This window comes from Pleurodeles waltl, chromosome 3_1 (assembly GCF_031143425.1).
Source record: "Pleurodeles waltl isolate 20211129_DDA chromosome 3_1, aPleWal1.hap1.20221129, whole genome shotgun sequence".
Classification (NCBI taxonomy): domain Eukaryota; kingdom Metazoa; phylum Chordata; class Amphibia; order Caudata; family Salamandridae; genus Pleurodeles; species Pleurodeles waltl.
The window spans coordinates 612,071,071-612,097,624 of NC_090440.1; the positions used below are offsets into that span (position 1 = coordinate 612,071,071).

General features: G+C 45.2%; 1 protein-coding gene across 3 annotated transcripts in view; it reads left to right on the forward strand.

Moving 5' to 3' along the window:
* PHRF1 (PHD and ring finger domains 1) overlaps positions 1-26,554 on the forward strand; it is a 606,102-nt gene that overhangs the window by 307,417 nt on the left and 272,131 nt on the right. For all 3 annotated transcript variants that reach the window (XM_069223077.1, XM_069223079.1, XM_069223078.1), the window contains exon 12: positions 12,926-13,045. In XM_069223077.1, coding sequence (XP_069079178.1) covers positions 12,926-13,045 — 120 coding nt within the window. The remainder of the gene's footprint in view (positions 1-12,925; positions 13,046-26,554) is intronic.

Here is a 26,554-nt window from a genome sequence, read left to right on the forward strand (position 1 = left end):
TCGAGAATCCCAAACGATATGGCATTGGCTCCTGGCCAGGGGAATGTCTATCACAGCGGTACACCTGCCAGGCCAGCAAAACGTAGAGGCAGATTTCCTGAGCAGACATCTGGAAGACGCGCACGACTGGGTGCTACACGACGAAGTCGTCGAGGACATCTTCGGTCAATGGGGTCGACCCCAGTTGGATCTCTTTGCAGACGAAACAAACAAGAAATGCCCAGACTTCGCATCCAGGTTCTGCCGTCCGGGTTCTCAAGGGAATGCCCTGTTGATCAACTGGTCAGGGACATTTCTCTACGCCTTTCCACCGATTCCCCTCATACCGGCAGTAATCAACAAATTTTACAACTCCAGAACCAGAATGATTCTGATAGCGCCACAATGGCCCCGCCAATTCTGGTACACGGACCTACTCAACTTATCGGAAAGACCTCACAGGAGGTTGCCGTGCAGACCGGATCTCCTGAGCAGAATGGAAGGCAGAATCCTACATCCCAACCTTCCCTCTCTGAGCTTGACAGCATGGCTCCTGAATTCCTACAGTATGGGCACCTAGGGCTCTCACAGGAGTGCATGAGCATCTTGAAAGAGTCAAAACGACCTTCCACGCGGCGTTCTTACGCTTTTAAGTGGAAGAGATTTTACATCTGGTGCTCTCAACAAGGTATAAATCCCATACGAGCTCAGGAGGACGTCATACTGTCCTATTTACTTCATCTGGCGAAGTCTGGTCTGCAGGTATCTTCTATTAAGGTTCATTTGTCTGCAATTACAGCGTATCGTAAGTCGCCTTCTCAGGAATCCTTCTTTACGATACCTGTAGTCAAGGATTTTTTAGAAGGCTTGAAAAAGGTTTTTCCTCCCATTCGGAGACCTTCTCCTCCATGGGAACTGAATGTAGTCCTGTCAAAGCTTATGGGCCCTCCTTTTGAACCTATCCACAAGGCCTCTTTACAGCACCTTACGTGGAAGACGGCTTTTTTGGTGGCCATTACTTCAGCGAGGAGGGTCAGCGAAATTCAGGCTCTGTCTTGCAGAGAACCGTACACGGTTTTTCACGATAATAGAGTGGTTCTGCGAACTCACCCATCTTTCCTTCCGAAGGTGGTGTCAGAATTCCATATCAATCAGACTATATCTTTACCGACTTTCTTTCCCAAGCCGGAGACTCCGGCTGAGAAAGCATTGCACTCTTTAGACTTGAGAAGAGTGCTGAAATTCTATTTGGACAAAACAAAACCGATTAGACATTCTAACCATTTGTTTCTAAATTATGGTCATTTAAGAACAGGAGAGGCAGCGTCTAAACGAACGATATCAAGATGGATTGTGTCTTGTATTGTTAACTCTTACCAACTGGCTAATAAGAGATTACTGGCTAGGCCAAAAGCGCATTCCACAAGGGGAAAAGCGGCTACTGCTGCCCTCCTTAACAATGTACCAATTTCCGAGATTTGTAAGGCTGCTACATGGAAGTCTGTGCATACCTTTACTAAGCATTACTGTTTAGACTCGGATGCAAGAGCGGATGCCCAGGTGGGGCAGGCCTCTCTTAGAAATCTATTTGCATGAATATATATCTTTTCCTGCACTTCTTTCAGACAGTCCGCAGAGTTTAGGGATGGGCTTGCTAATCTATTCAATGTTTATGACTATTGATGAGGATCCCCTGGAAGAGAAGGATAAGTTACTTACCTGTAAATCCTAGTTCTCTTCCAGGGGTATCCTCATCAAAGTCATAAACAACCCACCCTCCTCCCCGGACTCAAGTCTCCTGGAAGTGCAGGACAGATTATCTTTCTGATCAGTTACACAGATTGTCACCGTAAAAAAGTACTGACCTAACTGTGAACCAACTGTCACCTTCCCTTCACCCCTGAGGCATGGTGGGATACTGGAGGTGCTCAGGGTCTTAAAGGCACGGTGCCAAAGTTTTTATGGTTCTCCTGTGTTAACCTGCATGCAGCCTATTGGCTAAGAATGCTTCACTGTTTTTCAATGTGGTTTTTTTCTATTTTTCTCTGCTATTTACTGCTGTTTACTTCCCTAAGTCCAGTTTTTGGGGGCTTAGGTAGATATTTATGATCTATTGTGATTTTATAATATGAAAAAAAAAAAAAAAAAAAAAAAAAAACACTTGCATAGAAATAAAGCATTTTAGCCTATTTATGATGATAGCCTGCATTGCTGTTTTACACATGATAATATGTATGTATTTTATATATATGCTCCGGGGTCCCCGCACAAGGGCGGGAATATTCAATGTTTATGACTTTGATGAGGATACCCCTGGAAGAGAACTAGGATTTACAGGTAAGTAACTTATCCGTACTCACCCTCAGGGCTAGTAGCCATTGGCTACTAACCCCCCAGACCTAAACACGCCCTTAAATTTAGTATTTAAGGGCTACCCTGAACCCTAGAAAATTAGATTCCTGCAACAACAAGAAGGACTGCCTAGCTGAAAACCCCTGCAGAGGAAGACCAGAAGACAACAACTGCCTTGGCTCCAGAAACTCACCGGCCTGTCTCCTGCCTTCCAAAGAACTCTGCTCCAGCGACGCCTTCCAAAGGGACCAGCGACCTCTGCATCCTCTGAGGACTGCCCTGCTTCGACGACGACAAGAAACTCCCGAGGACAGCGGACCTGCTCCAAAAAGACTGCAACTTTGTTTCAAGAAGCAGCCTTAAAGAACCCTGCAATCTCCCCGCAAGAAGCGTGAGACTTGCAACACTGCACCCGGCGACCTCGACTCGGCTGGTGGAGAACCAACACCTCAGGGAGGACCCCCGGACTACTCTACGACTGTGAGTACCAAAACCTGTCCCCCCTGAGCCCCCACAGCGCCGCCTGCAGAGGGAATCCCGAGGCTTCCCCTGACCGCGACTCTCTGAAACCTAAGTCCCGACGCCTGGGAAAGACCCTGCACCCGCAGCCCCCAGGACCTGAAGGACCGGACTTTCACTGCAGAAGTGACCCCCAGGAGTCCCTCTCCCTTGCCCAAGTGGAGGTTTCCCCGAGGAAGCCCTCCCTTGCCTGCCTGCAGCGCTGAAGAGATCCCTTGATCTCTCATTGACTAACATTGCGAACCCGACGCTTGTTCTGACACTGCACCCGGCCGCTCCCGCGCCGCTGATGGTGAAATTTCTGTGTGGGCTTGTGTCCCCCCCGGTGCCCTACAAAACCCCCCTGGGCTGCCCTCCGAAGACGCGGGTACTTACCTGCAAGCAGACCGGAACCGGGGCACCCCCTTCTCTCCATTATAGCCTATGTGTTTTGGGCACCTCTTTGACCTTTGCACCTGACCGGCCCTGAGCTGCTGGTGTGGTAACTTTGGGGTTGCTCTGAACCCCCAACGGTGGGCTACCTTGGACCAAGAACTGAACCCTGTTAGTGTCTTACTTACCTGGTAAAACTAACAAAAACTTACCTCCCCCAGGAACTGTGAAAATTGCACTAAGTGTCCACTTTTGAAATAGCTATTTGTGAATAACTTGAAAAGTATACATGCAATTGAAATGATTCAAAGTTCCTAATGTACTTACCTGCAATACCTTTCAAACAAGATATTACATGTTAAATTTGAACCGGTGGTTCTTAAAATAAACTAAGAAAAGATATTTTTCTATAACAAAACCTATTGGCTGGATTTGTCTCTGAGTGTGTGTACCTCATTTATTGTCTATGTGTATGTACAACAAATGCTTAACACTACTCCTTGGATAAGCCTACTGCTCGACCACACTACCACAAAATAGAGCATTAGTATTATCTATTTTTACCACTATTTTACCTCTAAGGGGAACCCTTGGACTCTGTGCATGCTATTCCTTACTTTGAAATAGCACATATAGAGCCACCTTCCTACAATGGGCTTACCATTCGAGTAAAGGCCTTGGAACATGACAGAGGAAAGAGCAAGAAAATGTTTTTGGAATGTGGATAGCTGCAGTATTTCGACCTGGGACTGGCTGGTACCAAGGGAAGACTACCACCTGAAACATTTCTGAAAACTACTCACCTGGTGGAGTCATGGAAGGTGCAGCATGTGCAGATGTCACCGTTTTTCTTATCCAGAAAGAACTGCAAAGGTTACACTTAGGCTCAGAAACATAGTTGCTTTAGCTTTCTATGGCACAAAGTTCTGGAATTTCTGATGAACAGTTAGTCTCATCATTCATTGTTCCCACACTTTCCCTGTAAAAATTATATTTTGTATTATATCTTCTGGCTTCAGCGAAATATTGATGGGCGTTTGCACAAATATATGGTCTTGAATGTGCGGAAGACAGAATAATTTGTGGAGGTGCACAGAGAGACCAAAGAGGTATGTAGGAAGTTGGCTCTGTATGTACTATTTCAAAGTAAGAAATAGCATGCACCGAGTCCAAGGGTTCCCCTTAGAGGTAAGATAGTGGCAAAAAGAGATAATACTAATGCTCTATTTTGTGGTAGTGTGGTCGAGCAGTAGGCTTATCACAGGAGTAGTGTTAAGCATTTGTTGTACACCCACAGGCAATAAATGAGGAACACACACTCAGAGACAATTCCAGGCCAATAGGTTTTTGTATAGAAAAAAATATTTTTTTAGTTTATTTTAAGAACCACAGGTTCAAGATTTACAAGTAATACTTCAAATGAAAGGTATTTCACTCAGGTATCATAGGAACTTTGAATCAACACAATATCATGTACAGTTTAAGCAAAAATGGCAATATGCTATTTTAAAACTAGACACACTGCCATTTTCAACAGTTCCTGGGGGAGGTAAGTTTTGGTTAGTTTTTGCAGGTAAGTAAAACACCTACAGGGTTCAAAGTTGGGTCCAAAGTAGCCCACTGTTGGGGGTTCAGGGCAACCCCAAAGTTACCACACCAGCAGCTCAGGGCCGGTCAGGTGCAGAGGTCAAAGTGGTGCCCAAAACGCATAGGCTTCAATGGAGAAAGGGTGCCCCGGTTCCAGTCTGCCAGCAGGTATGTACCCGCGACTTCAGAGGGCAGACCACAGGGGTTTTGTAGGGCACTGGGGGGGGGGGGGGGGGGGGGGCTTGGCACAAGCCAGCACAAAAAGTACACCCTCAGCGGCCGGGTGCAGAGTGCAAACAGGCGTCAGGTTTGCAATAGACTTCAATGGGAGACCCAGGGGTCTCTTCAGCGAAGCAGGCAGGCAAGTGGGGGCTCCTCAGGGTAGCCACCACCTGGGCAAGGGAGAGCAGTCCTTCTTTGTCTTCAGGTTGCAGGAATCTATTTTCCTAGGTTCTGGGGGGCCCTAAATACTCAATTTAGGGGTGTGTTTAGGTCTGGGGGGTTAGTAGCTAATGGCTACTAGCCCTGAGGGTGGCTACACCCTCTTTGTGCCTCCTCCCTGAGGCCAGGGGGGCACATCCCTAATCCTATTGGGGGAATCCTCCATCTGCAAGATGGAGGACTTCTAAAGTCAGAGTCACCTCAGCTCAGGGCACCTTAGGGGTTGTCCTGACTGGCCAGTGACTCCTCCTTGTTTTTCTCATTATCTCCTCCGGCCTTGCCACCAAAAGTGGGGCTGTGGCCGGAGGGGGCGGGCATCTCCACTAGCTGGAATGCCCTGCGGCGCTGTAACAAAGGGGGTGAGCCTGAGGCTCACCGGCAGGTGTTACAGTTCCTGCAGGGGGAGGTGAGAAGCACCTCCACCCAGTACAGGCTTTGTTACTAGCCACAGAGTGACAAAGGCACTCTCCCCATGTGGCCAGCAACATGTCTGGTGTGTGGCAGGCTGGCAAAACTAGTCAGCCCACACTGGAAGTCGGGTATGTTTGCAGGGGGCATCTCTAAGATGCCCTCTGGGTGTATTTCACATTACAATGTACACTGGCATCAGTGTGCATTTATTGTGCTGAGAAGTTTGATACCAAACTTCCCAGTTTTCAGTGTCGTCATTATGGTGTTGTGGAGTTCGTGTTTGACAGACTCCCAGACCATATACTCTTATGGCTACCCTGCACTTACAATGTCTAAGGTTTTGCTTAGACACTGTAGGGGCATAGTGCTCATGCACCTATGCCCTCACCTATGGTATAGTGCACCCTGCCTTAGGGCTGTAAGGCCTGCTAGAGGGGTGACTTATCTATGCCGTGGGCAGTGTGAGGTTGGCATGGCATTCTGAGGGGAGTGCCATGTCGACTTAGTCATTTTTCTCCCCACCAGCACACACAAGCTGGTAAGCAGTGTGTCTGTGCTGAGTGAGGGGTCCCCAGGGTGGCATAAGACATGCTGCAGCCCTTAGAGACCTTCCCTGGCATTAGTACCCTTGGTACCAGGGATACCAGTTACAAGGGACTTACCTGGATGCCAGGGTGTGCCAATTGTGGAGACAAAGGTACAGGTTAGGGAAAAAACACTGGTGCTGGGGCCTGGTTAGCAGGCCTCAGCACACTTTCAAATCATAACTTGGCATCAGCAAAGGCAAAAAGTCAGGGGGTAACCATGCCAAGGAGGCATTTCCTTACAAAGTACACGTGTTTAAGCAAACTAGTGTCAATATTTTCAACAAAGCTCCAGCTCAGAAGTGCACAAATACCCCAGCAGTGAAAGGGTTAACTTCAAAGGCGCCCTAAAGAGTTTCTACAGGGTAATGCTAATACAAGGTATTTTAAATGTTCTCAGCTAGCCCTATGTCATACTACAATTTCTGATTCCCTATGACAATATTTCTGTGCACAAAAATGTCCTTTTGGGCTCTTGACAGAAACAACAGAAAAATTGGTGATACAAGATTGAAATGTTGGTCACCTAGGCAGCATAGTCCTCTGGAGCCCTACATTTAGATACAGTGGAGCTCTTGAATGAGGTCTGGACTAAAGCAAGGTAAACGTGTTCGGTGGCATGTGTAGCTGCAGATACACATGCTGTGCATTATCCTGCCATCTAGTGTTGGGATCGGAGTGTTACAAGTTGTTTTTCTTCGAAGAAGTCTTTTTGAGTCACAAGACCGACGGACTCCTCCCTTTCGGCTCCATTGCGCATGGGCGTCGACTCCATCTTAGATTGTTTTCTTTCCGCCATCGGGTTTGGACGTGTTCCTCTTCGCTCCGTATTTTGAATCGGGAAAGTTAGCTAAATTATCGAAAATTCTACGGTATTGTTATCATTCGGTACCGGGTTAGTGTTAGTGTATCGGCACCGACATCAAGATCGCTCCGGCGCTTCCTACCAGAGTCTGCCAATGCTCCCAGGCATGCTCAAACACGCGAAACAGGTCTTCCAGGAGCCGGTTAAGGGAAGGGCTATCACGCCTAGGGTTGAGAAGAAGTACAAACCTTCCCCAACAGATCCTGTGCTCATAACACAACAACTTACACCGGACTCAGTGGTTGTAGGAGCGGCAAGGAAGAGAGCAAACTCTCAATCGTCAGGAGACGCTCCACCGCCTGACAGAGAGCAGAAAGTCCAAAAACGTGCTCAACAAGTTGTGGAAGAAGGACAGGCCATATCTAACAACCAGATAAGGTCCGCACTAGACTCGGCAGACACAGCAGCACGAACGGTCAACATGGCGGTAACCATTCGCAGGCATGCATGGTTAAGAAGCTCTGGATTCAAGCCAGAGATCCAACAAGCGGTGTTGAACATGCCATTTAATCAGGAACAGTTGTTTAGGCCGGAAGTTGACACAGCAATTGAGAAGTTAAAAAAAGACACGCCCAAAGCCATGGGCGCGCTCTGTTCCCCACAAGTCTAAGGCACCTTTAGCAAACCACAATTCAGAGGAGGTTTTCGGCAACAAACATCAGAGCCTTCCACCTCTCAAACTAGACCCACCTATCAAACACAATATCAAAGGGGAGGGTTTCGTTGTTCCTAAAGAGGACAATTCCCAAGAGGAAGGGGAAAGTTCCAAGCAACAAAACCAAGCCAGACCAAACTGTGACTTCAATGTCACAAAACCCCAACACTTGTCACCAGTGGGGGGGGAGGTTAACCGCATATTATCAAAACTGGACACATATTACCACAGACACATGGGTCCTGTCAATTATCCAACACAGTTATTGCATAGAATTCACAAAATTCCCACCAGATGTGCCACCAACAATACACAATCTGTCCAAACAACACTTACACCTATTACAAATAGAGTTCCAAGCACTACTACAAAAACAAGTAATAGAGCTCGTACCCAATCATCAGAAAGGAACAGGCGTCTACTCACTATATTTCATAATTCCAAAAAAGGGCAAAACGTTAAGACCTATCTTAGATCTCAGAACACTGAATCTCTTCATCAAATCAGACCACTTTCACATGGTAACACTTCAAGACGTGGTTCCCTTACTAAAAAAGGGGTAATACATGACAACATTGGACCTCAAGGATGCGTATTTCCACATACCCATCCATCCTTCTCACAGAAAATACTTAAGGTTTGTAAAGCACGGCGTACGCTATCAATTCAGAGTGCTACAGTTCGGGATAACAACGGCCCCAAGGGTATTCACAAAATGCTTAGCAGTAGTAGCCGCTCACATAAGGAGACCGCACATGCATGTATTCCCATATTTAGATGACTGGCTAATAAAAACCAACACTCAACAACAGTGTTGTCTTCACACGCAATACGTCATAGAAACTCTACACAAACTAGGGTTCTCTATAAATTACCAGAAATCAAATCTGTAACCATCCCAAATACAACAATACTTGGGAGCAACACTCGACTCACAAAGGGCAATTGTCACTCCAAGTCCACAAAGGGTCCAAGCGTTCCAAAGTGTAACATCAAGCATACAGTCAAACCAACACTACCCAGTAAGGTTTGTAATGAAACTTCTAGGCATGATGTCTTCATGCATAGCCATTGTCCCAAATGCAAGATTACACATGCGGCCCTTACAACAGTGCCTAGCAAAACAATGGACACAAGCACAGGGTCAACTTCAAGATCTAGTGTTAATAGACCGCCAAACACACTTCTCGCTTCAATGGTGGAACCCTATAAGGGCGGCCATTCCAAGACCCAGTGCCTCAAGCTGTTATCACAACAGATGCTTCCATGATGGGGTGGGGAGCACACCTCAACAAGCACAGCTACAGGGTCAATGGCACAATCAACAAAAACAACTGCACATAAATCATTTGGAACTTCTAGCAGTGTTTCTGGCATTAAAGGCATTTCAACCACTGATAGCCCACAAACACATTCTTGTCAATACCGACAGCATGACGATGATGTATTATCTCAACAAACAAGAGGGGACACACTCATCACAACTGTGCCTCTTAGCACAAAAGATTTGGCATTGGGCAATTCACAATCACATTTGCCTTATAGCACAATACATACCAGGCATTCACAATCAGTTAGCCAACAATCTCAGTTGAGATCACCAGCAAACCCACGAATGGGAAATTCATCCCCAGATCCTACCGGATCACTTCCTCCGCTGGGTAACACCAAATATAGACCTATTCTCAACAAAAGAAAACGCAGAATGCCAAAACTTCATGTCCAGGTACCCACGCCCTCAATCCAAGAGCAATGCACTATGGATCAGTTGGTCAGGGATATTTGCTTACGCTTTTCCCCCTCTCCCACTCATTTCTTATCTGGTCAACAAACTAAGTCAAAACAATCTCAAAATAATACTCATACCAAACATACCAGATCTGTTCACACACACAAACAACAGAGCAGACACCCGAATCCAGCATCGCTCAATCTAACAATCTGGCTCCTGAAGTCTTAGAATTCGGACATTTAAATCTTGCACAAGAGTGTATGGAGGTCATTAAACAAGCTAGAAAACCTACAACAAGACATTGTTACGCAAACAAATGGAAAAGATTTGTTTGCTACTGCCACTCTAATCAGATTCAACCACTACATGCCTCCACAAAGGACATTGTAAGCTACTACTTACACTTACAAAAGTCTAATCTAGCATTCTCTTCTATTAAAATACATCTCACTGCAATATATGCCTATCTGCAGATTACAAATACAACATCACTTTTTAGAATCCCAGTCATTAAAGCATTTATGGAGGGACTAAAAAGAATCATACCCCCAAGGACACCACCTGTACCTTTGTGGAACCTTAATGTTGTATTAACACGACTCATGGGCCCACCATTCAAACCCATGCATTCTTGTGAAATGCAATATCTGACTTGGAAAGTAGCCTTTCTAATAGCTATCACATCACTTAGAAGAGTAAGTGAGGTACAAGCATTTACTATTCAAGAACCCTTTATACAAATACATAAACATAAAGTGGTTCTCCCTACAAATCCAAAATTCTTACTAAAGGTCATATCACCATTCCACCTAAACCAAACTGTGGAACTCCCAGTCTTCTTTCCGCAACCAGACTCACTAGCCGAAAAAGCCTTACGTACATTAGACATAAAAAGAGCACTAATGTATTACATTGACAGAACAAAACAATTTCGTAAAACAAAACAATTGTTTGTAGCCTTCCAAAAACCTCATGCAGGTAATCCTATATCCAAACAAGGCATCGCCAGATGGATAGTTAAATGTATTCAAACTTGCTATATTAAAGCAAAAAGAGATTTTAATTAGTTTTGGAATTTCTCCATTATAGACACTGTTCAAATATAAAATGTTGAGTGTAGATAAAAATTGTCTGGCCACCTCGAATGTAGACTTCTTCATAGGTTAGTCATACAAGGAAGATGTATATATTGGAAAAAGTGTTGCAGGTAAGAGATTTTCTTGTAGGGGAAATTTGGTTACCATAATTCCCTGTTAAGTCTCCTGCTAAAAGCAGACTAATGTTACAGACGTCATTTATTTATTAGATATATTAGTTTGGTTAATGAAACCACTGCAGCAATCAGAATAGGAAAATACTTACATAATATAAAATTTTGTTCGCCTCTGGTCCTTAAAACAAAATCTAAAATCATGGTACTCAACGTGTGCAGCTGACAAAACAGTAAGTCATTGCAAAATTTTAAACATCCATTATAAATCCCTATCAAGGACCCTATGTTCATAAGAACATAACTGCATAAAAATCTATTTAACATTGCGTGTTACATAAGTAATTTTTCTTGCAGCCACTGAAAGGTCATGAATCTAACTATAGATAGCAGGGTGTCGCCTTAAAAAAAAACAAACAGCTATTTAATTGATTTGTAATATATAACTGGGTTATACCCAATGTATTCTGAGATTGATAGGGATGGGCAAGTGCAAACTATGCGAATCAAAGTTTCCACAAAGTCTGCATCCTGTTTCATCCCACCCTTCCTGAAAGGAATTTTTTTCCTTACAGCAATCAATGTGAACTTTGTTTGAATGAATCCCATTTTATAAAACAGGGAAGTATTCCATTCAAATGCTCTTCAGCTTTTTAAAATAGTATGGCTGAAGACTATTTTTGACATGTTAGCGCTTAGCTAGCTTAAGTGACCCTTCTTTTAGAAGGCAGCTCATTAATACTGCAATTGATTTCTTTATTAAATTGGGCAAAGGACATTTTGGACTGCCAAGTTAGCACTGACCACATCCTGCTTTATTCATGCTTTTGGCCTCTAGCCAAAGATTTAGGCTGTCTGAGTTTGCATTTTTACATCTGTACAAGAGTTTCAGATACGCTTGCAGCTCTATTTTGGCTTCAAAGATAAAACTTTAGGCGTACTTGCACTTGGGAGGTATTTTGTGGGAAATGACAAAGTGAGATATGTTTTGCATTAAACTAAGCCCAACCAGATTGTCTTTTTAAAAGGTGAGTCCTCTGCATCATAACACACCTTTGGAAGCAACACATTTAATCTGGCTTTTAAATAGACAATGCATGTTTGAATACCTTCCTTTTGCTGCTAGCCAATGCTCCCAGATATTGGTACCCTTTTATGTGCCAATTACCCCGCCTGAGTTGATGATCAAATACCATGATTTCTCTTTTCTCAACCTTAAAGGACAATCGATTTGCTAGATTATTGGGTAATCTGAATGCGTATAATCTCTTTAGACAGACCGCAATTATATTGAGAAGTACAGTATTGTCTGCATACTGCAATAAAGACAACTGTTGCTCCCACCCCTAATTTATCTGCCAAACCCAAGGGTGCTTTTCATGTCTGTCACGTACAGATTTTATAAAAGTGGTGCCAGGATCCATTCTTATTACAGCCCTCTGTTGGTAAAAACATTTTTGGAAAGGGAAATAAGTTATTTCTAATTTTGAATTTAATCCATTTACATTATGTTGAAGTTTTTGAAAAGCTTATGAGACCACTCTGATTTCCCCTACATCCATAACTAAGTTATCTATAGTTCCACATCTGATTGTTATCCCATTTGACAGTTTAGAATAGGGACTGTTATGAAGACTCTGACTTCGGTTCTCTCTGGAGACGTTTGTCATACATTTTGACCTCTGCATCAATAAGAGAAATAAGATGATAGCTTGTGGGGTTTACTGGGCATCTTCTTACACAGAGCATATAATACAGATAATCTCCATGGCTAGAGAATGAATGTTAAAAACCTACATTTCAGAAAACGTTGCCGTAGTACTTTGTTCCAAAACCCAGCATTTGACCTAAAAATTACTCATGTAAGATGAATGATTCTTGACCACGAGTAAGAAAATAGTAGTATTATGTCAGTTTAAAGCTTTTAAGCAATTCAGTTATTCTGGAACAAGCCAGGATTGATGTATCAATAGGCAAAGGTGGTTTCTGAATTTAAAGTGGTCCCTCTGTATTCTCATTTTAGGATCATGTTGTTCAGCCTTCCCTGTGCATAGCTGAAGTTTTCAGTTTTGAAGTGGGCAGTCAGAAGAGTCAGGATTGGAGTGTATTTTCTGTTTACTTTTCTCACCAACATTTATTAATAATTCTTTACCGCCATGACTAGCTCTTCTTGAGTGGCCACACAACAAATTGTTTCCTTTTCTTCCTCTCTTGTCAGTCAAGAAGACCAATCCACAGGCCCCCCTTCACCTTTGAGCACGAAGCGGCGGGTCCTTTCTCGCTCTGCATTAAGATCCCACCAGCCTGTCGCAAGGCCTGTTTCTGTGGGGCTATCAAGGTAAGATTATGAAAGATGCAGAAGTTGGGTTTCTTAAGACGATTTCTAGTGATTGGGTAGCTGGTTATTACACATACTGTAATAAGGAGACCTTGGCCAACAACTTACTAAAATACCACTCTTTTGTGGATATATTGTGGGCATATAAAGCATAACCGTTGCAAACCAAGAAAATGTCACAATATATTTTGATTTAACTTCATTTTAGTGAAGGTTATTTGCAGTGCTAGAATTTAACTCCGGTTTCTGACTGGCTCGTTGCTTTCTTGATTATGAAATTACTCCTTTCTTGGGCTCTTTCATCGCTCCTTTTCACCATGTCCCTTCAGCTATACGTCCTAAGGACTTGCTCACCTAGTTCACTGGTAGCCATCTTACAATTGTTGGATGTCTTCTCTTCCATTTTTGTGTCACATGCACTTGCACTGTAACCATGGTGTCTCGTAGGGGATCTCCGTTGAAGTCATAAGCATTTGAATAGTTCCGCCCAAGTGTGGTTTCTTGGAGCACTTCTTTACATACTCTTCTTACTTGTAGACCTTCGCCTTGCTTCACGAAGGCCTGCAGAGACACTTAGAAAAACATAATATGCAGCCTAGGCAAACAGGCTACAGTGGTGTAATTCTTCAGGTTGTACTTAGAAAAGATTTAAAACACCCTTATAAATGTATAATTTGATGTAAACGTGTACACCAGACCTCAAATGTCCATCATAAACCCAGATGAAGAATAGAAAGACAGTGTAGCCTCATAGGCTGCTATTATGTGAGTGGAAAACAGTGACTGGGACTTTAAGGCTGCAGAGATCACCAGTATCCCATCATGCTCAGCAGGTGGCAGTTGCCTCAGTTCTTTTTTCTGGTACTTGGTGACTGTGTCCTGGAGCACTGAACTCAGCTCTTTTAGGCTTTTTCCTTCAAAATTCACTTGTGAATTTTCATTCTAACTACTTCACTCAACGTTTTTCAACCACTGAAGGCATTGATGTGCAGATGGGGCACAAAAACAGATACAAGTACATGCCCAGCCTGTGACGCAAAATCAGAAACGGTTGAGCACTTTGTTTTTTTGCCCTGCGTACTCTCTTCCCAGGTCTAAGTGGATTTGTCATATCTGACGCGATATGGGGATAAGAGATTGTGCCTCTGCTTTGAGGATTTTAAAAAGCCACCATTCCACGGTTTTAATACTTGCTGTCAGCAAATATTTATTAGCAGCATGGCGAATACGAAATTCCATTGTAAAGTCTGTGTCTTAAATTAGAGCCTTATTTTTATTCTTCACTCTCTTACCTTACAAGGATCACAGGAAAAGGGCCGAAATTGTATTATGTGTACTATGTGTACTGAGAATCCTTCTAATCATAGTATGTTTGTAACCTATGTTCCACAATTTCTATTCATGTTTTTATACCATTTTTTTACTATTACTGGTTTTATCCTTATTTATTGTTATTGTATTTTCGCTTTGATGATTGACTGATCGAATAAAGCATGTGTCAAACAAACAAACAACGTTTTTCAACTTTCTCTCACACTTTCAGACCTTTTCTGACAGATTTTTGAGGCATTTTCTCCAACATTATGCCTTCTCTGTTTGACAAGCGTTCTTCCTGTGGTAGGATAAAGGCTAAATCAGACCCTCGCAATGCCTGCGTTCTCTTCCTTCCCTCTTCTCATCATCCTGATCAGTGTCATATTTGTAAACAACTTTCACGACGTACACTGCAAGAGAGGAAAAAGATTCAACTCCATGTAGCGAAAGAAAGGCGCTGGCAGAAAATCCAGTCTCAAGGTGAGACCCCAGAGCGAGGAGAGGGCTTTTACTTCGTCGTCTAAGGGACATGGAAGGTTGACAAAGAGTTCCAGCACAAAAGCACCAACTCTCCGAATCAACTTACTCGCCATTGAGGAAACTGCATAGATCGGCGTCCAGACAAGGTACAAGGCATACGCTGTCGACACACACCAGAAAATCGACATTGAGGAGCATATCAATATCAAGGCGATCTGATCCCTCGATGCCAGGGAGCTGTACACCGTCAAGAGACTGTTAACGGAGGTCGCCATCAAGACATAGTTGGTGGACGTCGAAGTCCATCTCAATGTCAAGGAGAAAAAGGAGGATTTATTCATCTTCTGACTAAGAGTACTCAAGGGCTTATTATTCTTCCTCCCAGTAGTACTACCAGATTCACCACCTCCAGTTTCGCTACCGCCTCTGCCACCTCCAACACTGCCTCTTTATCCTACACCAACTCCTGCGCCTACACCTCCTGCCCCAACACCTCCTACGACACTAAAACAGCCCAGATTGCTCTCTACAACGTGCTATAGATCACGCAACAGACACCATTCCAGGTATTCCTTGTCTGCTAGGTGCTCTCACCATCATAGTTTAAGGACAAGGACACCATTTTGGCATAGACCAAGACACACAACAAACTCCTCTTCATCAAAAAGACACTACTCACCGACCCTTACCAACTCACTGCCTCCTTCCATCTTTCCGATTGATGACATATCCACCTTCCAGGAGGTTTTAGTAAGAGAAGCGGCAAAATTGAACATACAGATGTCAGTTTCCACACCTACAACATCCATTATCTTAGAAACACTTCAACAAAGATCGTCATCAAGGTACCTGCTTCCGCTAGTGCCAGGATTGTTGGAGCCTGCCATGGAGCTCGTCTTTACTCCAGCAGCCACCAAGTCAGCTCCTTCAAGACTTCAAAAGAAATACAGACCTCCAGAACAAAATCCACTTTTCCTTAGAATGGTCCCACCACTTGACTCAGTAGTTATTCTGACAGCTAAGAAATATCATGCCACCACACCAGCTTCTTCAGTTCCTGCTGACAAGGAGAATATGAAATTAGACTTGGTGGGTCGCAATGTCTCTAGCACAGCTACAACCACCATGAACGCCGCAAGTGCCACTGCCGTCCTTGGAAGTTATGATAGAGCACTCTGGGACTCTATCCAACAGTTTGCTGACGACCTGCCCAGATTAGAGATAAAAGAGAAGACTTCCTTGAGATAGTGAATGAAGGCCTCATGGTATCAAATCAAATAATCAGTGCTGCTGTTGATTCATCGGTGTTAGCAGCCCATGAATATTGTCATGGCATACCCTTAAGACGTTGTTCCTAACTTAGGCTCGTGTCATTAAAATCTGAGTCACAGCAACAACTTTGACCCATCAATTTTTTGGTTCAACCCTCTTCTGCTCCCATACTGATGAAGAGATGTCTTGCATGAAGTCAGAGATGGAAACCCTGAAAGCTGTCAACCTGGAAAGATCAAAAGAACAAAGATATACATTCAGGCCTTATCAACGCCACTATTACCCCCAGAGGGTTCAAACCCCTCAAGGGTACCAGAGTCGCCAGCAACCGCAACATTGACCTTAGCAGCAGCACCAGCAAAGAAGGCAATGTGGAGGACATGCTTCACAGCAACCCGCCCAAGGAGGTAAAACGACAACAGGAGCAAAGCAATGAATACTCCCTTCCCCCCTCAGCCGTTATTCACTCCGGTCGGGAGAAGCATCTTACATTGTCTGTCAGAGTGGCAAAAAATCACAAAAGACGCCTTGGTACTGAATATTGTTCAGAATAGATATTGTCTCAGGTTCACCAGTTCTCCCCTGACCATACCACCAAAACCCATCCAGTGATCATTTGAACACGCTTCAAAAAGAAGTCAACATCTTACTTCAAAAGAAAGCGGTAGAGGTTGTTCCTCCACAAACAATGGGACAAAGGTATCTATTCCATATTGTAGGAAGTTGGCTCTGTATGCACTATTTCAAAGTAAGGAATAGTATGCACAGAGTCCAAGGGTTCCCCTTAGAGGTAAGATAGAGGCAAAAAGAGATAATACTAATGCTCTAGTTTGTGGTAGTGTGGTCGAGCAGTAGGCTTATCCAAGGAGTAGTGTTAAGCATTTGTTGTACATACACACAGGCAATAAATGAGGAACACACACTCAGAGACAAATCCAGCCAATAGGTTTTGTTATAGAAAAATATATTTTCTTAGTTTATTTTAAGAACCACAGGTTCAAATTCTACATGTAATATCTCATTTGAAAGGTATTGCAGGTAAGTACTTTAGGAACTTTGAATCATTACATTAGCATGTATACTTTTTACATAAAACACAATAAGCTGTTTTAAAAGTGGACACTTAGTGCAATTTTCACAGTTCCTGGGGGAGGTAAAGTAATGTTAGTTTTAACAGGTAAGTAAGTCACTTACAGGTTTCAGTTTTTGGTCCAAGGTATCCCACCGTTGGGGGTTCAGAGCAACCCCAAAGTTATCACACCAGCAGCTCAGGGCCGGTCAGGTGCAAAGGTCAAAGAGGTGCCCAAAACACATAGGCTATAATGGAGAGAAGGGGGTGCCCCGGTTCCAGTCTGCCAGCAGGTAAGTACCCGCGTCTTCGGAGGGCAGACCAGGGGGGTTTTGTAGGGCACCGGGGGGGACACAAGTCGGCACTAAAAGTACACCCTCAGCAGCGCGGGGGCGGCCGGGTGCAGTGTGCAAACTCACGTCGGGTTTTCAATGGTTTCCTATGAGAGATCAAGGGATCTCTTCAGCGTTGCAGGCAGGCAAGGGGGGGGCTCCTCAGGGTAGCCACCACCTGGGCAAGGGAGAGGGCCTCCTGGGGGTCACTCCTGCACAGGAGTTCCGTTCCTTTAGGTGCTGGGGGCTGCGGGTGCAGGGTCTTTTCCAGCCGTCGGGAAATGGAGTTCAGGCAGTCGCGGTCAGGGGGAGCCTCGGGATTCCCTCTGCAGGCGTCGCTGTGGGGCTCAGGGGGGACAACTTTGGTTACTCACAGTCTTGGAGTCGCCGGAGGGTCCTCCCTGATGTGTTGGTTCTCCACCAGTCGAGTTGGGGTCGCCGGGTGCAGTGTTGCAAGTCTCACGCTTCTTGCGGGGAGTTGCAGGGGTCTTTAAATCTGCTACTTGAAACAAAGTTGCAGTTCTTTTGGAGCAGGGCCGCTGTCCTCGGGAGTTTCTGGTCTTTCTCGAAGCAGGGCAGTCCTCAGAGGATTCAGAGGTCGCTGGTCCCTTGGAAAGCGTCGCTGGAGCAGGTTTCTTTGGAAGGCAGGAGACAGGCCGGTAAGTCTGGGGCCAAAGCAGTTGGTGTCTTCTGTTCTTCCTCTGCAGGGGTTTTTCAGCTCAGCAGTCTTCTTCTTCTTGTAGTTTCAGGAATCTAAATTCTTAGGTTCAGGGGAGCCCTTAAATACTAAATTTAAGGGCGTGTTTAGGTCTGGGGGGGTTAGTAGCCAATGGCTACTAGCCCTGAGGGTGAGTACACCCTCTTTGTGCCTCCTCCCAAGGGGAGGGGGTCACATCCCTAATCCTATTGGGGGAATCCTCCATCTGCAAGATGGAGGATTTCTAAAAGTTAGTCACTTCAGCTCAGGACGCCTTAGGGGCTGTCCTGACTGGCCAGTGACTCCTCCTTGTTGTTCTCATTATTTTCTCCGGCCTTGCCGCCAAAAGTGGGGGCCGTGGCCGGAGGGGGCGGGCAACTCCACTAGCTGGAGTGTCCTGCTGTGCTGGCACAAAGGGGTGAGCCTTTGAGGCTCACCGCCAGGTGTGACAGCTCCTGCCTGGGGGAGGTGTTAGCATCTCCACCCAGAGCAGGCTTTGTTACTGGCCTCAGAGTGACAAAGGCACTCTCCCCATGGGGCCAGCAACATGTCTTGGATGTGGCAGGCTGCTGGAACCAGTCAGCCTACACAGATAGTCGGTTAAGGTTTCAGGGGGCACCTATAAGGTGCCCTCTGTGGTGTATTTTACAATAAAATGTACACTGGCATCAGTGTGCATTTATTGTGCTGAGAAGTTTGATACCAAACTTCCCAGTTTTCAGTGTAGCCATTATAGTGCTGTGGAGTTCGTGTAAAACAGACTCCCAGACCATATACTCTTATGGCTACCCTGCACTTACAATGTCTAAGGTATTGCTTAGACACTGTAGGGGTACAGTGCTCATGCACTGGTGCCCTCACCTATGGTATAGTGCACCCTGCCTTAGGGCTGTAAGGCCTACTAGAGGGGTGACTTATCTATACCTGCATAGGCAGTGAGAGGCTGGCATGGCACCCTGAGGGGAGTGCCATGTCGACTTACTCGTTTTGTTCTCACCAGCACACACAAGCTGGCAAGCAGTGTGTCTGTGCTGAGTGAGGGGTCTCCAGGGTGGCATAAGACATGCTGCAGCCCTTAGAGACCTTCCTAGGCATCAGGGCCCTTGGTACCAGGGGTACCACTTACAAGGGACTTATCTGGATGCCAGGGTGTGCCAATTGTGGAATCAAAAGTACAGGTTAGGGAAAGAACGCTGGTGCTGGGGCCTGGTTAGCAGGCCTCAGCACACTTTCAATTCAAAACATAGCATCAGCAAAGGCAAAAAGTCAGGGGGTAACCATGCCAAGGAGGCATTTCCTTACACATATACTTTCTGGTGAAGAAAAAAGGCAAGCACAGGTTCAGACCCATTCTCGACTTAGACAGCCAACAAATGAATTCTCAAAGAGAAATTTCAAATGCTGGCATTACATCAAATCTACCCTCAACTATGCCAGGGAGATTGACTATTCTCTATAGACCTCCAAGATGTGTATTTTTACAAACCCATTGCAAAGAAACACCACAAATTCTTGATGATTGTAGTGTGGCAGAACCACTATCAATACCAGGTAATTTAATTTGGCCTCATGTCATCTCCTAGAACCTTCTCTAAGTGCATGACAGTAGTGGCTGCGACACTGAATGTTTTTCTAGCCTTATCTCGAAGACTGTCTGATCAAAGCTTCAACTTCACAAAAGGGCCAGGAACATTACAGCTGGGCTTGCACAGTCATCCAATACTTGGGTCCACACATCAACCACAGCAAGTCTCAAGTCTATCTCCAATCCAGTACTGTCTCTGCAGTACTTAGGAGCCACTCTTGACACCATACAGGCAAAAGTGTCTCCTTTGGAGGAGAGATTTTCATCGATCCGTCTGAAAAGTCATTCTCTAATGACAACCTCTTATCCCCACAGTGAGGTCAGTGTCCCTTTCATACATTTCTTGAGGATCTGTGGGATCGAGCAACAGGCAACTGGAAAGACAAGATCTCTCCCCTCATGTGAAGCAGTCCCTGACGTGTAGGTGCTCTCCGACCAACCTTCACGGGGTCCCTTTCCACAGAGAAAGCCATTCTCAAACCATAATAATGAATGCATCACTACTGGGGTGTGGAGTCCACATGAATCATCCCAGTACAAGGCAAATGGTCTCAGAAAAAAATGACAAAGCAAATCAACTTCCTCAAGCTCAGGGCAGTCCAACTGGTGCTCAAAGCGTTTTACCCATCATTCAAAACTCAGTCCCTGCTTCCTCAAACAGACAACGCAACCACCACAAACTATCTCAGCTTGTGGGGGGAACGAGGTCCAGATCGTTCTCCCACGAAACCCAAGCAATTTGGAGATCTCATAGCCAGAAACCTGCGGATCACGATAGCTCATCTCCCATATGTGCCAAATGTGCAGACAGGGCTCTGGAAGAAAACGACGAATGAGTCCTTCACGACCACATCATCAACATCATCTTCAGGCTATAGAGCTCACCGCACATCGACTTGTTTGTCACTGCAGAAAACAAATAACTTCTCTTCGAGGTACTTTTAACCATGGACTCTGGGGAATGCCCTATGGATCGACTGGTCAAGCAAATTTCTCTACGCCTTTCCTCAAATTCCTCTGGTCCCGGCAGTCCTACTCGAGAGCCAGACTCATCCTTTTAGCCCTGGATCGGCCACTTCAATGATGGTCCACGGACCTTCTTCACAGGTCACAACGTATATGCCATCCAGACCTACTAGCAAAGTTCGAAGGACAGATATTCCACCCCAGATTCTCCACTTTGAATTTGGTAACATGGTTCCTGAGTTAGTGCAGTATGGACACTTAAACCTGCCAAAAGACTGCATGAAGATTCTTAAAGAAAACAGCCGTCAACCCGTACAGCTTACACCTTCAAGTGGAAGGAATTCTACATTTGGTGTTCTTCCAAGAACATAGATCCTACATCTTGCCAGAGAGGAAGCCATCCTTCCTTATATCCTCTCTGGCAAGATCTGACTTACAATTCTTATAAATAAAAATGCATTTGGCGGTACTTAGCAAAATCCAAGCATTGTGTGCTAATGAGCCTTATACAGTTTTTCACTCTAATAAGGTAGTTCTCAGAACCCATCCGAAATTTCTTCCCAAAGTTATTTTGGATTTTCATGTCAAACAAACATTTTCGTTACCCACCTTTTTTCAGAATTCTTCTGCTCCAGCAGAGCAAACCCTTCACTCCCTGGATGTTTCACCTAGACAAGACGCACAACCTGTGCAGATCGGACCAGCTTTTAGTGAACTATGGGCCGGTCCGCACAGGTTTGGCCACTTCCAAACAGTCCATCTCACGGTGGATAGTATCCTGCATACTTTTCAGTTACCAGAAGGCAAACACATCTTTGTTGGTGAAAACTAAGGCCCACTCTACAAGAGACCAAGCAGCTACAACAGCTTTGATGAGGAATGCCCTCATCGCTAAACTTCTATTCACACATTCACCAAACACAATTTTTTGGATTCTGATTCTAGGGCAGATGCTCAAGTAGCACAAGCCTCTCTGAGGAATTTATTTGCCTAGTCTGATCTTCTCTCCTCTGTTCTTTCCACCGCTTTTATTGGGGATGGGCTTGCTATTCTACTTAAATACTTATGACTATCAACGGAGATCCCCTACGCGAGAAGGAATAGCTTCTTACCTGTCACTCCAGTTCTCTCGTAATGGAATCTCCTTTGAAGTCATAAACAACCCTCCCTCCTCCCTGGTGGACAGAACAGAGAATAATATTTCACGTGCCCAACACTGGTACTTTTTGTCAAAAAGAACTGAGGCAACTGCCAGCTGCTGATCATGATGGGATACTGGTGGTCTCTGCAGCCTAAAAGGCACAGTCACTGTTTTCCACTCACATAATAGTCTGTGAGGCTACACTGCCTTTCTATTCAACACCTCTTACTTTGTCAGAAAAGGGTTTGTGAAGGAGTTTTGAGGTCTGGTGTACACTTTTCCCTCAAACTATACATTTATAAGGGTGTTAGTAAAGGGTTACAAAGTACAATCTGAAGAATTACACCACTGTAGCCTGATTGCCTAGGCTACATATTATGTTCTTAAGTGTCTCTGCAGACCTTCCTGAAGCAAGGCAAACATCTACACTTAAGAGGAGACTATGTAAAGAAGTGCTTCGGGATACTACTCATGGTTGGGACTATTTAAATGCTTGTGACTTCAACGGAGATTACCCTATGAGAGAACTGGAGTTACAGGTAAGAAACTATTCCTTCTTTTGCCATAAAGTACTGTACAAGTGCTGTACAAAAGCCTTTATGCTTGTGCTATAAAATTATTAGTTTCAAAGAGCCTGGTTTTCTTACGGGAGGAACACTGAAAGAGTAACATGTTTTATATATAAGTACCTCAGTTGTAGTTGGGCACATTCATCCTTTTCAAACCTTCTGAAACCTAGAAATGTATATGTGCACCAAAAAAACACTTAAATGTACAGTTGTTCATGAATTGAGATGTAGAGTCACATCACAGTGGATGAGTTGGGAGTTAAAAACTTAGGAGTACACTATTCATTGAAAATTAATGTGAAGTTTGAGATTGAGGGCATCTTGTGTACAGTCAGTCCTGCTGCAAACAATAACAGAAGTAAAGTGTAGGAAGTTGGCTCTGTATGTGCTATTTCAAAGTAAGGAATAGCATGCACAGAGTCCAAGGGTTCCCCTTAGAGGTAAGATAGTGGCAAAAAGAGATAATACTAATGCTCTATTTTGTGGTAGGGTGGTCGAGCAGTAGGCTTATCAAAGGAGTAGTGTTAAGCATTTGTTGTACATACACACAGGCAATAAATGAGGAACACACACTCAGAGACAAATCCAGCCAATAGGTTTTGTTATAGAAAAATATCTTTTCTTAGTTTATTTTAAGAACCACAGGTTCAAATTCTACATGTAATATCTCATTTGAAAGGTATTGCAGGTAAGTACTTTAGGAACTTTGAATCATTACATTAGCATGTATACTTTTGACATAAAACACAATAAGCTGTTTTAAAAGTGGACACAGTGCAATTTTCACAGTTCCTGGGGGAGGTAAGTTTTTGTTAGTTTTCACAGGTAAGTAAGTCACTTACAGGTTTCAGTTTTTGGTCCAAGGTAGCCCTCCGTTGGGGGTTCAGAGCAACCCCAAAGTTACCACACCAGCAGTTCAGGGCCGGTCAGGTGCAGAGGTCAAAGAGGTGCCCAAAACGCATAGGCTGCAATGGAGAGAAGGGAGTGCCCCGGTTCCGGTCTGCCTGCAGGTAGGTACCCGCGTCTTCGGAGGGCAGACCAGGTGGGTTTTGTAGGGCACCGGGGGGGACACGAGTTCACACAAAAAGTACACCCTCAGCGGCACTGGGGCGGCCGGGTGCAGTGTAGAAACAAGCGTCGGGTTTGCAATGTAAATCAATGAGAGATCAAGGGATCTCTTCAGCGTCGCAGGCAGGCAAGGGGGGGCTCCTCGGGGTAGCCACCACCTGGGCAAGGGAGAGGGCCTCCTGGGGGTCACTCCTGCACAGGAGTTCCGTTTCTTTAGGTGCTGGGGGCTGCGGGTGCAGGGTCTTTTCCAGCCGTCGGGAAAGGGAGTTCAGGCAGTCGCGGTCAGGGGGAGCCTCGGGATTCCCTCTGCAGGTGTCGCTGTGGGGGCTCAGGGGGGACAACTTTGGTTACTCACGGACTCGGAGTCGCCGGAGGGTCCTCCCTGAAGTGTTGGTTCTCCACCAGTTGAGTCGGGGTCGCCGGGTGCAGTGTTGCAAGTCTCACGCTTCTTGCGGGGAGTTGCAGGGGTCTTTAAATCTGCCACTTGAAACAAAGTTGCAGTTCTTTTGGAGCAGTGCCGCTGTCCTCAGGAGTTTCTTGGTCTCTTGGAAGTAGGGCAGTCCTCTGAGGATTCAGAGGTCGCTGGTCCTGGAGAAAGCATCGCTGGAGCAGGGTTCTTTAGAAGGCAGGAGACAGGCCGGTAGGACTGGGGCCAAAGCAGTTGGTGTCTTCTTTCTTCTTCTGCAGGGGTTTTCAGCTCAGCAGTCTTCTTCTTTGGTAAGTTGCAGGAATCTAAATTCTTAGGTTCAGGGGAGCCCTTAAATACTAAATTTAAGGGCGTGTTTAGGTCTGGGGGGTTAGTAGCCAATGGCTCCTAGCCCTGAGGGTGGGTACACCCTCTTTGTGCCTCCTCCCAAGGGGAGGGGGTCACATCCCTAATCCTATTGGGGAATCCTCCATCTGCAAGATGGAGGATTTCTAAAAGTTAGTCACTTCAGCTCAGGACACCTTAGGGGCTGTCCTGACTGGCCAGTGACTCCTCCTTGTTTTTCTCATTATTTTCTCCGGCCTTGCCGCCAAAAGTGGGGGCCGTGGCCGGAGGGGGCGGGCAACTCCACTAGCTGGAGTGTCCTGCGGTGTTGGCACAAAGGGGTGAGCCTTTGAGGCTCACCGCCAGGTGTGACAGCTCCTGCCTGGGGGAGGTGTTAGCATCTCCACCCAGTGCAGGCTTTGTTACTGGCCTCAGAGTGACAAAGGCACTCTCCCCATGGGGCCAGCAACATGTCTCGGTTGTGGCAGGCTGCTTGAACTAGTCAGCCTACACAGATAGTCGGTTAAGGTTTCAGGGGGCACCTCTAAGGTGCCCTCTGGGGTGTATTTTACAATAAAATGTACACTGGCATCAGTGTGCATTTATTGTGCTGAGAAGTTTGATACCAAACTTCCCAGTTTTCAGTGTAGCCATTATGGTGCTGTGGAGTTCGTGTAAAACAGACTCCCAGACCATATACTCTTATGGCTACCCTGCACTTACAATGTCTAAGGTATTGCTTAGACACTGTAGGGGCACAGTGCTCATGCACTGGTGCCCTCACCTAGGGTATAGTGCACCCTGCCTTAGGGCTGTAAGGCCTACTAGAGGGGTGACTTTTCTATACCTGCATAGGCAGTGAGAGGCTGGCATGGCACCCTGAGGAGAGTGCCATGTCAACTTACTCGTTTTGTTCTCACCAGCATACACAAGCTGGCAAGCAGTGTGTCTGTGCTGAGTGAGGGGTCTCCAGGGTGGCATAAGACATGCTGCAGCCCTTAGAGACCTTCCTTGGCATCAGGGCCCTTGGTACCAGGGGTACCACTTACAAGGGACTTATATGGATGCCAGGGTGTGCCAAATGTGGAATCAAAAATACAGGTTAGGGAAAGAACACTGGTGCTGGGGCCTGGTTAGCAGGCCTCAGCACACTTTCAATTCAAAACATAGCATCAGCAAAGGCAAAAAGTCAGGGGGTAACCATGCCAAGGAGGCATTTCCTTACACAACCCCCCCCCCCCCCCCAAACGAAAGAGGATGAGACTAACCTTTCCCAAGAGAGTCTTCATTTTCTAAGTGGAAGAACCTGGAAAGGCCATCTGCATTGGCATGGGCAGTCCCAGGTCTGTGTTCCACTATAAAGTCCATTCCCTGTAGGGAGATGGACCACCTCAACAGTTTTGGATTTTCACCTTTCTCTCGTAGGGGATTTCCATGTATAGTCATAAGCACTGAATAGTTCTGCGCGCCTGCGGGGACCCCGGAGCACTGTTGTGTAATATATTCTTAAGTGCAATCATCAGCTCCTTGACAAAAAAGGTCTGTGAAAAACACTTAAGAATAACAATGTGCAGCCTATGTGAACAGCTACACAGGCCAAATTGTTAGAAGAAAAAACAGTTGTAGTGTAAATTCACGTTTAAACCTCAATTTATTCTATAAATACATAAATAAATACATTCTCATATTTTATTTACACCTCTCATGAGAATAAAACAATGTAGGGCAGTGTAGCCCATAGGCTGACATTATACAGAATGAAAATAGAGCTGTGCCTTTAAGAAAGTAAAGTCTTCCTGTTTCCCATCATGCACAGCAAAAGGCAGTTGCCTCAGTTCTTTTTTCCGGCTCCTTTCTGACGGGACCCTGAAGCATTGAGCTCTACCTCACAAAATCCTTTTGTGACAGAAATTCATTTAAAATCTTTTGAATTTCAATTTCACTCGACGTTTTTAACATTGAGTGATCATTTTCTATTTTTTTCTGTTAGATTCTGACAGAATTTTGAGGTTTTTCTACTTCAGAAATGCCTTCACTGTTAGACAAATGCCCTTCTTGTGGCAGAAAAAAGGCCAAAACAGATCCACATCGGGTCTGCATAATTTTCCTTCCATCCAGCCACAAACCGGAGTCGTGTGACATCTGCAAAACCTTCTCCAGAAGGACCCTTCGTGACAGGGAGAAGATCCGACTCCAGGCGAAAGAGGACAAGAGGAAAAGTGGTCATTCTACCACAGAGCGAGGAGAAGGTCAGTCTTCTACCAG